Genomic DNA, 15,943 nt, shown 5'->3' with positions numbered 1-15,943 from the left:
GCCCTGGTACTACCATCCATTCAACAGAAACATTACAGGGATACAATACGTGTGGGGTCCATCACAATATCGAGGGAAGTTTGGTTGTACACTCCCAATCAGAGTTGTTATACGAGTTAAAAGAACAAAACTTAAGACCAAGCCTTTGGCCAGATTTTTGTGCAAGCTAAAGTTGCAAAATAATTTAACATCAACACCACCTCATTGGCCAACACTAAACTGAACCCCTATGGCTAGGTTCAACTCCAAAACATGATTAATGAAAACAAAGTGCTAGGAAAACATAACAGATAAAAGGAGTTGTTCATTGCATTCAACTGAAAAAATACAAAACACCAAACATATAATGTGTCTTAAAAACATAACGTCATAAGCGAACAGTAATATAGCATCTTGCATGAAGTTATGGTGCAGCAAGCAGTCACCCATACATCAAGGTGCCGCATTTTGGCTCTCGGCAACAGCGTGAAGAACAGGTGACCGCTTTCTCTCGCCGCTGCCAGTATCTGCTTCCACTTTGCCAGCAGATGCTGAAGACTCCGCCTGATCGAGGGCAGCCTGGAAGATGACAAGCAGCGCATGACAAAGATTAATTACTTCTTAAATGAGCTAGAGAAAATAATTTAAACGGCCTCCATAACTTTAAATTATTAATAACAATATTAGTTGTTATATCATCATCTTTATCGCCATTAGCCTGATTTACAGACGAACAACCCTCTTGAAGTGATGGCAGCCGGGAACAAATGCAAGGTGAGGTCTCGAAGACTCACACTGCTTTTTATGCAATTAACTTCGAATTTCATTACAGATAATTTCTAAGACCTCATCTAATCACATTACAGCTTATCAATTCGGCGGCCTTTTCGTATCTACACTGAACTTGAAAGTCCAACAATCTTATTTAAATTAAATTTCAATGTATGCATGTACTCCTGCAATACTCTGAACTTGAAAGTCCAACAATTCTTATTTAAATTAAATTTCAATGTATGCATGTACTCCTGCAATACTTTGAACTTGAAAGCCCAACAATTCTTATTTAAATTAAATTTCAATGTATGCATGTACTTCTGCAATTTATATATTGTTCCTCTATATTAAACTGGCACACTATTTCAAAAGAAAATTTGAGAGGATCTTAAGGTGATAATTAGTTAAATTATTTATTATTATGCACATTTTAAAGAGCAGAGAACATTTTAAGATTGATTTTTCTGGTGAAAGGGGCACTAATATAAAAGAAATAAATCCAAGCGAGAAGAAATAAAAACAGAAAATCAGAGGCATTGCTTAACACACAGAGCATAGTTTAAATAATGAGTGAATCACATTATCATGAGTGTGTGCTAAACTACAAAACAAATAAGCTTTCAATAAGCACAAGCAAGAAGTATAACATAGGCTGCAGCTGAAGGAACGCGCTTACCTATGGCTTATTTTTCCTCGCATAAGGAGGTTCAAGATCTTGCACGGGTACATATACCGTAGAAACTCCATAGTCCTTGCGGCCATCAACTCAATTGTACTTGTTAAGTGTCAGTTTGAAGACAAATTCCTTCCCTACGAGGGTGTGCAGTTCTGCAGGAGTAGAGTTGTATCTGATAAGTTTGCATATCTCAAAAAAATCTGTACTTCTATGATTGCAAATTTAAGCTCCTATACTTGTTTATTTGAAATAATGTTGCTTCCTTACCTCTATTGTCATGGAGGACTCCTCTTTAATTTGTAAATTAATGCCATTCTCCGAAGCAAGCAATTACTCTGAGGACCTTCATCCTACTCCAGTTGACAGCCTTGCGACCATCTACATATAGATCACAAAAAAAGTACAATCGTATTGTTCGCTTGAGTCTGGAACGAATTATTTTAAATTTCAAATCTACCTTAGTATTGGCTTTACAATTGTTGTGTAATTCAGCACCACGAGCCACAAATTCCTTCCAAAAACATGATGTGAACATTGTGCGCATCTGTTGAAATCCTGGAAACTCTCCGCATCTTGTAGAAGAAAAATCAAGCTTGATACCACCTCCTTCAACTATTCTGAACATCCTGTGTAAAGAGGAAATCAAATCATCTTCAGATCAAATGCTTCAGATAACACACATGAATAAGTGCAAAAAAAACTAACTTTTCTTTGTCTACAAGATCAGGCTCTCCACAAATAAATGACATTAACCTTCTACTCTAACAAACACATCACCATATTCTTCTCCTTGATCACCTGCTCAACCTGTCAAATCCGATATCGAATTAAAAACCGGTACAAGGCACAACATGCATTACAGCAGGGGACAAAAATTGTGTTTGTCAAGATCGATCAAGAAGTACTCGATTGAGATCCGAGTAGCTCAACAACATTAGATCAAGCCACAAACTTCAGAGCATATCGCTGATTCTTCAGCACAAAGAGTCTAGATATGGCCAGGGCTAATCGCCCATCAACTAAAAGTTCAACCAATCACAAAGCAAATCAATCAGTTTGATCAATTTAAACAAAGCCTCTAGCATCAAGATAAAAAAAGGTAAGTTTCACACACCGCCAAATCAAATTATAAAGCAAACACAAAAAATAATCAAACCCCTGATAATAATAAACATAATTGACCAGAAGAATGAGGGAAAAAGAATTTGGGTTTGATTTTGGAAGAAATGGTACCTACAGGATTGGAGGAGTGGATGTCCAGGGACGCCGCTGGAATTTTCTTGATTAGCTTGATCTTCAAAAGAGCGAGAGACAACGAAGCCGCACAGAATTGTTCCGATCCAAAGAAGGTCGGGGTGCCATGGCGGAGAGTTTCGATGATTGTCTGTTTTGAGATTTTGAGATGGGAACTTGAACTTAGATTTTTTCAGTTTCGGCCTTTATGAATACTCAACTGAAAGTAATAAACGTCAGTAATTAATGCTGAGACTTTCAATTTCTCCCAGAAAAGTTTAAGATTTCACAACACTTATCAACAAACAGTGAGGCTTAGGAACCGAGGGAAAATAGAATGGGAGTCTTGGAAGCCGCCACGTCAGCATCCCGAGATTTTACTTTATATAGATATATAGATATAGATGATACTAGGGTTGGTTTTAATAGAGTTATAGGATGTCTGATCCGCAGGAATCAGGTGTGGGAAAGTAAAGATTTCACGGCTCAACTTGCAATGGAATGAAGTAGAAAACAAATAGTAGAATGGCAAGCAGCAAGGAGAACAAAAATGCCCTGTTTAATTAATAATTTCAATATTTTTCTGTCTCCTTCACGGGTGTGTTGGAATCATTATTGTATGATTTTGTTATTGAGCAATAAAACTATCTCCAGTTTTAAAAAAGAGGTATTGGATTTGTTGTGTGAGTAAATAGGATTTGTTGAATAAAAATTTGCTTTTTATTCAAATTAGCCATTTTCTCAACAGTTTCAATGTTTCATTTTCGCTAGGTTAATTAATACTTTTCAATCTCTCATATAATTCATTTTCTAATATATATCAAATTTGTCGATTATATTTAATAAACATTTACACGTGTTATAATTTCAATATAGTATATATTAAAAAAAATCATTTTAATATCATATACTCTGAAACATAATACAATGAAAATTGGTCATCGCTTGTTCGTTTATATTTATTTATGCACATCAACCATTACCAAGCTGGTGACGTATGAATGATTTGATTGGCTATATATCCTGAACACGATATCTTTCGTGAAAATTAACACTGCACAAGTTCTCATAAAATCAATTTGAACTTCTAAAGTAAACTAGTATAAAAGCCCGTGCAAGGCACGGACCTCTAGTTTGTATTATGTTTTAAATAATATCCATGTGTCAGTCATATATTATTTCGAGCATTAATTATTATGTTTTATTCTCTGACGAAATACGTAAATACGAAAATGTTATATTTGCAATCTAATAGCATTAATAGTAATAATAAGTATTATATTTTTAAAAAAATTATGGATAAAAAACTACATTTGAACTAATTTTTCAATATTCAAATTCGATATGATATAAAGGCCACTACCATATTATTTACATGCTCTAAATTATATTCGAAATTAATACTCAAACTTTAAGATTTTACCTCATTAAAAGTATTTGTAATATACTGTTGAAAATTACTAAATTATTTCATCTAATATAACATGATTTTGATGAAAACTTGTTCTTGATATGTGAATTATGATATCCTAAATCATGATTAGATGAAGATGTGTGGTCCGTGTTGTTTTACATTTATTTCTTCTTTTTTGAGCGTATGTTTGCGTAATAGTTAAGTGATACATGAGGAGACAGAGCATCAACGCATTCGGTTTTTGCATATGTTACACACACTTTGTATAAATAGAAATTGAAACATATGTTGTACGTAAAAAAACACATATCTTATTTTATTATAAAAACATCAATTGAACTACTAACTTTATAATTGTACCCAAAAAAATTCTGACACCTTTAATGTGGCTTACCCTTTTAATTTTCATATCAATTATATAGTACTTCAATGTCTTAGATTTTTATTGTTAATTTAAAATATTTGATGAATATTACTTTGATACAACATGTTATAATATTGTCTCGTTATAAAATTTTAATTTTTTATCATTAGTTTTCAGAACTTGTTGATTAAGACTTTTAATGATTTTTCATGTAATTGTTATAAACCAGATCTCAAAATGATTTTCTAGCATTTCAAATAGCAAAAGGAGAGTAGATATGAGTTAGACCCCATGAAGTTCATAAAAACATGAAATATTTAGTTTAATTAGTTGTGTAATTACTTTTTTAACTTTGTGTAAACTCACATTTTTAAATATTTTGACACTAAAGTGAGCAATATAGCATATCATGTTCAATTATTAAAGATCAAATAAGGTATTCGATATTCTGAAAAACTATTTTTTCCAAGTCCCGTTTAGTCAGATTTAGTTTTCACCATATCGTGTCGGATTATCAGGTTCAGAATTAATTATATTTTATTAGTTTAATTTGTAAAAAATTAATTAATTTAATTGTAGTTTGAATCATTTTATTTAACTGGTATGTTATAGATTGATTGATGACAAATTAAAATTATAGTTTTAAGACTTTAATATATATAACTTATTTCTCTATGTTATTTTATTTTAACCAAGTAAAATTTATAACTCAATTCTTTTTAGTAGGTCTCGTAAACGTTTTTTACTATTAGTTGGTTGACTTTTGATTAACAATATAGAATTTTCCTAAATTCACCTTTATATCACAAATTATAATATTTCAAATACATATATCATTAAAATTACATCATCTAGATAGAGTTAAGTTCTATGGAGTACAAACAAAATTGGAGTATTGGAGTACAAATCATAATTTTTTAGCTTGATCCTATATAATATCTTTGATTATCCAAATTTTGATATAATCTATCATTTATAAGTTGTCTTGCACATAATTGTCAATTAATCATTAATATCTTTCAACTTTTACAAGTATTAAGATTATTGTTCTGCTTATTAGTTATATTGCAGAACATAGAGTCCTATGATTTATAAAAGTAATTATTCTACCATTTGATCACGATGTTTATGTTGCAGAACATAATGTGCGGGTTGTCAAATATTTACAAATATTATTGGACAAAAAAGATTTAAAATTTAGATGACTAGATTACATTTTATCAAACTTTGTGCTCTAATACTCCAATTTTTTTTGTACTCCATAGAACTTAACTCCATTAGATATATATTTTCTAACACCAAATTTGATGTCTTTATCACTATTCTTATATCTATATTTTTTAAAAAAAAAATTAGTTAAACGTCGAATTCTGAATTCATAGGTTTAAAATAAAAAAATATTTTAAGTTAGAATATTCTTTCAGTTACCTTATTTTATGTTATCCAAAATATTGTAATCTCTTTATAAATAACCTTTTTATAATGAAAAAATTTAATATGACATAGTACATATTGAAAGCCCATCAATTCATGCTCACTGAAATCTTAGTTTTTGTGCTTATTTCTCACATTCGTGACTTAATATTTCTATAATATTGTATTGGTACTCGTTTAGACGATTAAGTTAGATTTGACTTCGTTCATTTTTATTCGAATATGAATTGTATCTATTTTTAGAAATCTGAATCATTGTTCGAGCCTAATTATTCAAATTATTTTTCATTTTTAAATTTATTAACGTAAATAATTAATTTATAAATATTAATCTATCATGTTAACAATATATGAGACTTAGCTGAAATAATAACTTATCTCAAATAAATAAGATATTGAAAAGAATATAAATACAATTGTTTTAATGTATGTGGTTAATGCTTATGAATAACAAATTAATTGCTTGTTCAGTTCAAGTGGTTTGTGTGTTCTATTTGCATTAGAGAGGTCTTGGGTTCAAATCTTATGAAAAACATTTTTTTATATAGATGAGGAGGAGTTAGGTTCGGAGTTAGGCTCGGGTTCGGAGTTAGGTAATTTATTTGCTCAGGAGCGAGGCTTGACATTAACCTGTTCAGCTATTATATATATAAGTAGAAGTAAAAGTGCAATTGACATAAAATTTTATAACAAGATTTAATATATTAATATATTAATATAATAAATTAAAGGGAAAAGTACAATTGGCATAAAATTTTATAACATGATTTAATGAGTATATACATATATAGAATATTACTCTAATAAAAACCATCTTATACTGGAAACTTAAAACCAAGTTGGAATATCACTAAATTCTAAAGCAAATACCACTAAATTCTTAAACAACCCCATCTCCACCTCTATTATTTCTCTAACAACACAATCTCCACCTCCATCTTTATCAGCCCCATCTTGGTCGCTGCTTCAACCTCCTTCAGCCCCGTTCATACTTCTTTCTCCACCTCGGCTCAACTTCAAAACGCGGCGGAGCCGCCACTATTCCGGCGGCAACGCTCGAACCCCTTTCTTCAAGCCGCTCAAAACTCCGCTACAATCATCCCTCCTCCATCTCCACCTCCACCTGCACCATCTCCACCATCGTCACCACCATCTGAATCGAAAACGTGAACAAATCTGGAGATTCTGAGCAGTCCCGGAACATATGTGGAGATTCTAGGCAGTTTCTGCGAGTTTTCACTAATTCCTGCAACATAGATCACTAATGTTGTGTTTGGTTGGGGTGAATGATTCCGAAATGAATGGAATGAAAAATGAACTATATTATGGGCAATTGTTAACAAATTTCATTCTTTCTTCCATTCCATTCCTTACATTATATGCTAAAGATCACACCTTTAATTTGAGATGGAATGCTCCATTCTCTCCTACCCTCAATTTCTTCTCAAATCTCATTATAGCAATTTTGCACTCACTTAAATTTATTTCAAAACTTCTCTCCTATCTCTATTAGTTCCAAGTAATTTTACTATATCATTTCATTCCATTCCATTCTCCCCAACCAAACACAACATAAATCCTAAAGAGAATATTACTGACTTGTATTGGTTTCTAGTTTTTATTTTAAGAGTGATTTCTCTTTGATGATGAGCCTACATATATATATATATATATATATATATATATATATATATATATATATATATATATATATATATATATATCTGTGTGTGTGTGCGCGCGCGCGCGCGCGCGCGCATATTAAAATTAATATAAATAAATATCGAATATGATAAATAAAAATAACTATTGAGAAATGGAAAATTAATAAATTATTAATAATTATTAATACAAGATAAAGATGACGAGGAGACCGAACACAATAACGCAGATAATCAATATACTTATATAAAGGAAGCGAGGGCGTGTAGGTGGCGCCTCTCACATCGCTCCGTTTTATTTTTCTAATTTTCTGGAATTTTTGGATGAAAAATATTAAAAATTAGAATTACTTTTTTTAGTTTCGGGTATATTAGAAGCAAGTTTCAGAATCTGATTTTGTTTCAATTTTGTTTCAGATTATCTATGGAATATAATATCTTGAAAGTTTTAATCTGATTTTGTTTCAGATTATTTATGGAATATAGTATCTTGAAAGTTTTAATCTGATTTTGTTTCAGATTATTTAATTATGGGAAAGACAGATTATTTATGGAATATAGTAGCTTGAAAATTTTAATCTGATTTTGTTCAGATTATTTAATTATGGGAAAGAGTAGCAAATAAGTCTCTAGCTTGAAAATTTTAATCTGATTTTGTTCAGATTATTTAATTATGGGAAAGAGTAGCAAACAAGTCTTTCTCCACCTATAAATACCCGTATAGATCGTAGTATTTCGATTTTTAAAGGAGAAGCGAGGGGCGTGTAGGTGGTTCCTCTCACATCGCTCCGTTTTATTTTTTAATATTCTGAAATTTTTGGATGAAAAATATCAAAAATTAGAAATATCTTTCTCTTGCTCGATTTCTAACTCGGAGGTGTCGTTCTTCTGCAACGATAAGTGAAGGCTGTTACAGAAAAGGTTGTTGCAAGCAAATGTAGTTATAGACCGTTATATTGGAGTCGACAAATCCAAACACGGGAAAAGAATATAGTCTTGACAGCGATGGTTGATGTCAATAAATTAACTATTAATGATGTATGTTTATTGGTTATTCTTTTATAATATTTGTTTTGTTCATTGGACATGTTTGTTGTTGTTAATTTTTATATTATTTACTTTGTATACATGAAAAAATTATTCATGCATTATCTGTTTGCTCCGTTCAAGCAACTTCTAAGAGGGTGGTTATATTTAAGTTAAATGTTTTCGTGCACAATCAATCTAATAAAATTGGAGGAAGGTGACAATATAAGAACATGATTACTTTTCCAAAAAAAATAAAATTTTAAGATTCGTCACGCTTTAAATTGTTATTTACGTGTATAAATTTATTGTCATTTTTTCACCATGAATTATAGTCCAATTTTACAATTTTATATATTAGTATTTGTATTACATCAAGATTTTTATAATATAAATTTATTTTATCGTACAAATATTAACTTAAAACATTAATATACTTTTTATAGACAGTCATAAAATTATTTTATTGTATAAATATTAATATTGGATCATTAATATAATTTTTATAGGCCGTCGCAACGCGCGGATTCTCAACTAGTTACGGATAACGGACAAGAAAGAAGTCATAAAACTTATTTTTGGAGAAGGTAGAACGGGCTTTTCAAAAAAAAAAGAGAGAGAGAAGGTGGAACGGGCAAATAAACCAACGTTAACTAGATAACGACATTTTATTATTTTATTATTTATTGTTACATCCAGAAGGTGGCGCCAATACAACGGCCCAGTCTACTTAACTAATTCTCAACGTCTTTACCTACATAAACAACAAGTCTACATACGTAAAGTAGTTTCAGTTTATTACATGTAGCGGTTCTCCAACTGTGTGCGTGCTTAAGACAATTCAACTACGCTCACTCGTCGGAAAGTATCATCACCGGCCACCGTCTGTCGAGCAATTTCTTTCTTACTGGTTAGAATATTATTATTTATTTGTTTTCGTGTTGATCGATGATTTGATTTGTTATGATCGTCCAATAGCGATTCTGATTCTGCTGATTAGGTTTTTTAGAAGTTTGTGTTTTCTTATATAATTTTTTTGTGTGATTCTACTATTTAATGGTTTCGAAGTTGTGATTGTATAATTGAAGTTGCAATTGAAGTTTATATTAAGCTTTATATAATTAGTTTGCTTCTTCAGCAATCATTGGTGTTAAGCAATACCCTGAATCAGTTTGGGTAATTTGATACTTGGCATGCAAATTTTATAAATTAAGGACATGTTATAGATATTGGATCAATTATGTTAGCACTCATGATAAAGGAGAACCGGTAATTTAACATGATGATGGCCGTGTCAAATTTAGGCTAACAACTCCGAGGATAACTGATAATTTAGCTGGGTGACAAGCGTGTCGAATTCTTGAATTCTTCCCGCTTTTATTGAAATGAATATGCTGAGAAACAAAAAGGTACCAAATTGAGAATAGTTATCTGTAAAATTGATAGTTAAGATGTAAAAGCGAAACTTTCCGAGGTTCCAATAATTTAAGATTCTTTGATTATTTTACTAAGTATCACTTTAGTTTGATTCTTGTTTATGATGATAATTGGGGTAAGAGAAGAAGTAGAAGATGAAGAAACAAGTAAAAGAATGTGTGTTGATTTTGTGTGTAAAAGTATGTGTGCTTAAGTTAAGAATCCAGCACAGCAGTCCACTACAGTCCCGTGAGCATGACAAAAGTTTGGTGGCCTAAATAAAAGGGAAAGCACAGTAAGAAAAGAATAATTTATTACACACACTTATTGTATATATAGAAGCCATCTTATCCTGTGCACTCCTTCTCTGTAATCTGTATTATCTTTCAGCCCACTCCCTCCATTTTCCCCACCACTCCTCTAAATTCCAAGGCAGAGGGGAACATTGCATTTTTCATTGTTTTTAATTTGCTTTTTAGGACCCTTAAACTTGTTTATAGCTGTAATTTTCGATATAGATTGTGTGTTTAGAGATGATTTTCCTATGTTTGTTTGAGTTTGATCCACTTGGATTGTGTGTAATGTTCATAACATGACTAAAAGGCAATTTAGTGGTTGATGAATTTGAATAATAGATCTGAGTATCTGTAAAGTTGGATGTTCTGTAATCTTTTTCTTTTTTCCTCTCTGTAGTATTCCTACTTTTGGCTGTAAATTTTTAGCCACATTATTGCAGATTAAAAGGGGCTATCTTTTTGCAAATTGGGGTTCAATAATCAAATGTGGGAGTTCTGAAAAGCCTGCTAATGTGTATATTAAGATTTCAATGTGGTTCAGTTTAGAGAGTGTGGATGGATGTACATGAATTAGATCAAGCATTAGTGAAGCATTCAGTAGTGGAGGTTCCGAGGAAAAATGGAGCTACTAGCCGATCTAGGAGTAGGGATATTAGTTCTAGGTATAGATCATCGACTCCATCCTCAGTTGCAAGTCCGAGGCGGTGCCCTTCCCCGAATTCTAGAACAGCCACGACATCATCTGTATCGGTTCCGAAGAGAGCTATATCTGCTGAAAGAAAGCGGCCCTCGACACCACCTTCACCGCAGAGTCTGTCTGCATCAGCTCGTGATACAATAAAAAAAGTACATATGGTGGTACCTACAAAGTTAGTAAGTGATCGGACGGCAGAGGGACTATGGCCATCCACAATGCGTAGTCTCAGTGTCGCTTTCCAGTCTGATACCTTTTCCATTCCGGTCAGTAAAAGAGAAAAGCCTGTTACCCAAGCCCTGTCAGATCGCAATTTGAGGCAGTCACTGAATGTGGCACATAAAGTGGCAAGTACAGTGCCCGCTTCGCGAAAGCCTACACCGGAGAGAAAGAGGAGTCCGCTGAAAGGAAAGAATGCCCCTGATCAATCTGAAAATTCCAAACCAGTTGAAGAATTAAACACTCGGCAAGCGGGTGAACACAGATTGCCTAGCATATTTGGTGGAAGATCATCATCAGGTTCTTCAGTTAAAAGCATTGACCTTTATGGTAAAACATCTAAAGCTTTGGCAGCTTCACAAGGAATGGCGGCACCTTCTTTGAGGCGAATGTCCTTACCAGGTTCTTTGGCAACACCCTTGCAGAAGTCTGCCAGTGATGTGGTGAGGCTAATGTCACCAGATGGAGAAGTAGAAAATGGGAATAATGATATTTTAAGATTAACCAAACTTAATTCTTCAATATTGTTTGAAAGAACAAAATTAGTTACTCCTGCTGGCCGAACTCGATCTTTGCCGGGTTCACACCCTTCATCTCCAAATAAGACATCTATGCCTTCATCTTTTGTTTCTAGATGTCCCAGTCCAGCTCGAACAACCTTAAATTCTGCTCCATCTAGAGGAGTAACTCCCTCTTGGTCAAGGCCATCCAGCCCCTCCAGTCAAGCTAAAAGTTCGACATCTGTACTGAGTTACATTGCTGATATCAAAAAGGGAAAGAAGGTCACAAGCCACATCGAAGATGTGTGTAAATTGAGGCTACTTTACAATACCCATTTGCAATGGAGATATGCCAATGCTCGAGCATATGTTACACAAAATTATCAGAAATTATCTGCAGAGGTTTTAATTCTAATTTTTTTTAAATTTCTGAGATCCTCCTAATTCTGTTTAATAAGTTAAGCCAGTGTGTTTTCTTAATTACCTGTTTGGTCACCTGACTCCTTTAATGAATAAATTGCATTACCCTTAAGTAAAATTTAACTCTAGTTGCTTTTTGTTTGATGCAATTCATTCTTTGTGATGTCCCCAAGCTTGATTCCTTTTAGTGATTGCATGCAATGTCTTATCGGCATCTACTAATTGTCTTCTGTTGATCTGCAGAAAACATTGATCAACGTGTCTAGAACTACCTCAGAGTTGAGAGTTTCCGTTATTGAAAAGAGAATTTTCCTCCATCAACTCAAGCTGAAATTGAAGTTGGCCTCTGTTTTAAATGAACAAGTAATGCATCCCCTTAGTGCAATATCATTCAAGTTGTTTAGTTCTTCTATGGAATACTAAAAATCATACGATTTTAAATGGGAAAGTAAGCATTAACATCAGGTCATCACTTGTTTTTCTTTCAGCGTGTTAATGCGTGTATTAGATTTCAATGCTCAAACTAGTTTCAAATAGAAATATATTTTGTGCATTATGAGATTCCCAACTATACTGTTCAGGAAAAGAAATTAACAATTGCTACACTTAAATTTAAAGAAATTTATATGGTAGCAAAAATAGTCACAAGATTCTGCTTTATAAAATCTATGTAATCTAAAGCTGTTATGAGATGCTTTCTTTTTTGTTGATTTTATCTACCTTGTTTCGCCTGGCTGTTTACTAGCAGTAAGTAATCAGTTCAGTGAGACAGCTCGCTCTTCTTTAATGTCTATATATGAACCTGTGTTTCCATAATTTAAAATTACGAATGCACATCTGATGGTTCCTTTAATGCATGATATCAGATAACCTACCTTGATAGATGGCATTTTCTTGAGAAAGATCACAGCTGTGCTGTATCAGGAGCTATTAAAGATTTGCAGGCAAGCACTATCCGCCTTCCAGTCACAGAAGGAGCAAGGGTATGTCATCTCCAATTTATCAAGATAACATGAGGAGTAATAGTATCTAATTAGTTTTCGAATTCTACAGGCAGATCTTGATACAGTGCAGGCAGCTATGTGCTCAGCTGTCAATGTAATGCACACAGTGGGATTATCCATCTCTTCTGTACTCCCAACGGTGAGTTCAATATAATGTTTTATGTTTATTCTAACCATAGTGTTTCAAGTTTTAAATTTGTTGCTTCCTAATTGCCCTGTATATTGGGCTTACTGTGTTTAGCCAGCTGAACGATACCTCATAGACTTGTAGTTGCATTTAGTGAGATGGCCTCATGCATAAGTGATGAAGTACCAAGTATTTTGGCCCTAAAAAGCAAATTTGAATCCTTTAAAAAACTGCATTTGGAGATTATTAATTGACCCGAAGGACCGAATTTTTTCAGAAGTGATACCAATCTTTAATGTTTTGGTTGTGGCCATTGTTGCACACATGTATCTGCATAAAATGAAACGCAGACACTTCGACCAGCTGAAAGTTCACATATAATCCGAAATGAACTTATAATGCAAGTAATAAACATCAGAAGGAAGAAAGACACTTGAGGGGCAAAAAGAGATTTATTTTGAGTGCTATACGACATCATGGCTGATTTTGGTGTTATTGCTGATCTTGCTAAGAAGTTTGATCGATATACTTGTTTCTCAATGAATAATTTAGTAAAAGGACAAAGTTTCTGTGAGCCAAAAAATTTTAGAAGTTCCAAGTCTGGTGGTCAACATTGCATCACCGAGTTCAAGTAAAATGGGTATTGGGTTTGTATAATGTATACGGCTTAAAGCCCTAAAGCTCCTTTGGAGTTGGGGCTGATGCATATATAACATGTATGCTTAGCTGCATATCGTTTGTAAAATGAGAGAGAATTTGGAAGTTTAACTGAGATTACTTGAAGTACCTCATGCATTTGGTATGAAACTTTAATCTGTCACAGTCGAAAGGGCCAGTCAGACAAACAATTTATTGTCTGATTGGACCATTGAACATCTGAAAATTTATTTCCTTCTGGCCTTCAAAAGGCCTACTTTATACTGTTCTTGAACGCTCTTAGCAGGAAACTCACAAGTGTTGTACCAACTCGGTGTATTATCGCGTATTAATGAATGTGCAGGTCCCGTGATAAACTAAACGGTCCAAGGTTGTCCTTGATTAGGTACTGATGGGGTATTTAAATGGATAGAAGCATGTTAGTAATGGTATAAAAAGTCAGCCTACCAAAGTATTCTGGCTGTGTTCATTTGGTCCCTCACTGCCTGCTGCTTTTATATCATGGTTATGACATTTAGCTTTCAACTTCTAGATAGTTAGACCTCTAAGACTAGGGAATCAAATATTGACTATAGAGTTACAGATCACAAGCACAGTCCTGCCTGGTGCAATTACCAAAATTACACTATAGCTGTGCTACATTCTCTAATGTCCTATCAGATATTTGGAATTTCTTGTAATTGCAATGCAGTTTCTGAGCTCGTAGCATCAATCTCGTGGAAGGTCGACATGTTTCTGTATAATCCGTAACTACTGATTTTTTGTATGATCTCTAAAATAATCCTTTATATTTTCGGTTCTACTATAGGTTGAAGAGGTGAATTGCTTGGTTTCTGAACTTGCTAATGTAGCAGCAGAGGAAAGAGCCATGATTGATGAATTTGAAGCTTTATTGGCAACTACAGCTGCTATGCAGGTCAGAAAATTTATAAAGACATCGATTCATTTCAGTTCATATAAAAATTCACCAACCACTTGTAATCCAAATTCGGTTATATTTCCCCTCCTGGCATTCTTTTCCATGTATTGGTCACTCACAAGTAAGGACAAGTCCAACGGAGGTACAGAATTGATGCTATACCTAATATAGCACCCACCAAAACATTCACACTCCAATGGCATGTTAAATTTGGTTACAAAATAGCCACGTGGTATGCAAGTGAGAAATTGAAGAGAAATAGCAAATCTGATCATTTTTGTTTATTTCATCTACAAGGTGATTAAAAAGTTAGCAAAATATAAGATTATTTGGTGTTATTTTAAATGTGCCATTAGAATAGAAGTTTTATTCTAACATCAAAAGTCACTTTTTGATGTCAAAATATAACAATGTCTATATGTATTTTAGCACCGCCATTGCCATGTTCTAACAATGAAGTTTTTTTGGTGGTGCTAAAAGAGCTATAACTGGATCAGTATAGTTTTTGGTTCTTTTCATTGTAAATCTATTACTAAATGCAATATATGCATTACTAAATGCAAAATCAATCTTGCTTTCTCTGATTTTTGTATCTTACATTTTTTGATAAATTTATTTGCATATCAATTGCCAGGCAGAAGAAAACAGCCTTAGGATGCATCTCGTACAGTTGAAACAAAATCGGGGAGTACTAAAATGACTGATAAACAAATGATCCATCACCAATAGGCCTCTACTACTTCAGGATACTAAACTAACAGCAGTAAGGTCTGCCTCAACAAACGATACACAACTACTAGCCTCATAGGTCACAGCGAGTACATATATACTTCTTTTTTAGGGGAAGGAAAATCAAAGTTTTTATTTTCTTTTCCTTCTTTCCTTGGCAAATGCCATTGGTGCCATCTTGTCTAAGCTGTAATTGTTGTATGTAATTCTTATATCAGTAACGAGAAAAGAAATGCCAATGAAGAAGGAATGGAGTTTCTAGATTTTGATGTGTGGACACTCTTTGTTTGCTCGAAAGTAAATTCCTGGTTCAGCAACTAACTTGTATTGCTAACATAAGAGAGACTCGATTTCTGGCCTTAAATTGGCGAAGCTGTGCATTTAATATAAACATCTGTAAA

The 15,943-nt window shown here is 33.2% G+C and overlaps 1 protein-coding gene and 1 long non-coding RNA gene across 5 annotated transcripts; one reads left to right on the top strand and one right to left on the bottom strand.

Moving 5' to 3' along the window:
* Positions 1 to 289: 289 nt before the first annotated feature.
* On the bottom strand, positions 290 to 3,127 carry LOC135152993 (uncharacterized). Of its 3 annotated transcripts, none has more exons than XR_010292415.1 (6): positions 2,663 to 3,127; positions 2,135 to 2,448; positions 1,887 to 2,055; positions 1,697 to 1,807; positions 1,430 to 1,581; positions 290 to 558 (listed from the first exon to the last, which is right to left on the bottom strand). It is a non-coding gene; the product is annotated as an uncharacterized LOC135152993 (long non-coding RNA). The 3 variants fall into 3 exon arrangements; XR_010292414.1 differs by having other exon boundaries at positions 2,667 to 3,126; XR_010292416.1 differs by having other exon boundaries at positions 2,135 to 2,236; positions 2,667 to 3,116.
* Positions 3,128 to 9,330: 6,203 nt separating this feature from the next.
* LOC108223061 (AUGMIN subunit 8) lies at positions 9,331 to 15,805 on the top strand. 2 transcript variants are annotated; one of them, XM_017397114.2, is made up of 7 exons: positions 9,331 to 9,471; positions 10,714 to 12,088; positions 12,350 to 12,469; positions 12,973 to 13,089; positions 13,160 to 13,249; positions 14,703 to 14,810; positions 15,448 to 15,664. In XM_017397114.2, the coding sequence occupies exons 2-7, from the start codon at positions 10,829 to 10,831 to the stop codon at positions 15,511 to 15,513; spliced, it is 1,761 nt and encodes a 586-aa protein (XP_017252603.1). In that variant the 5' UTR covers positions 9,331 to 9,471; positions 10,714 to 10,828; the 3' UTR covers positions 15,514 to 15,664. The 2 variants fall into 2 exon arrangements, with proteins under 2 accessions (XP_017252603.1, XP_017252604.1); XM_017397115.2 differs by lacking the exon at positions 9,331 to 9,471 and having other exon boundaries at positions 10,291 to 12,088; positions 15,448 to 15,805.
* Positions 15,806 to 15,943: the final 138 nt, after the last annotated feature.

This window comes from Daucus carota, chromosome 5 (assembly GCF_001625215.2).
Source record: "Daucus carota subsp. sativus chromosome 5, DH1 v3.0, whole genome shotgun sequence".
Classification (NCBI taxonomy): domain Eukaryota; kingdom Viridiplantae; phylum Streptophyta; class Magnoliopsida; order Apiales; family Apiaceae; genus Daucus; species Daucus carota.
Note: the sequence above shows the minus strand (reverse complement) of the source record. Positions and strands in the feature narration are given on the sequence as shown.

What these genes read in the sequence shown, in the direction of transcription:
- LOC108223061 (XM_017397115.2), top strand. Translation starts at nt 10,829, where the DNA reads ATGGATGTACATGAATTAGATCAAGCATTAGTGAAGCATTCAGTAGTG. An exon ending in CCTCTGTTTTAAATGAACAA is followed by an intron (nt 12,470 to 12,972) that starts GTAATGCATCCC and finishes GCATGATATCAG; the next exon opens with ATAACCTACCTTGATAGATG. An exon ending in TCTCTTCTGTACTCCCAACG is followed by an intron (nt 13,250 to 14,702) that starts GTGAGTTCAATA and finishes GTTCTACTATAG; the next exon opens with GTTGAAGAGGTGAATTGCTT.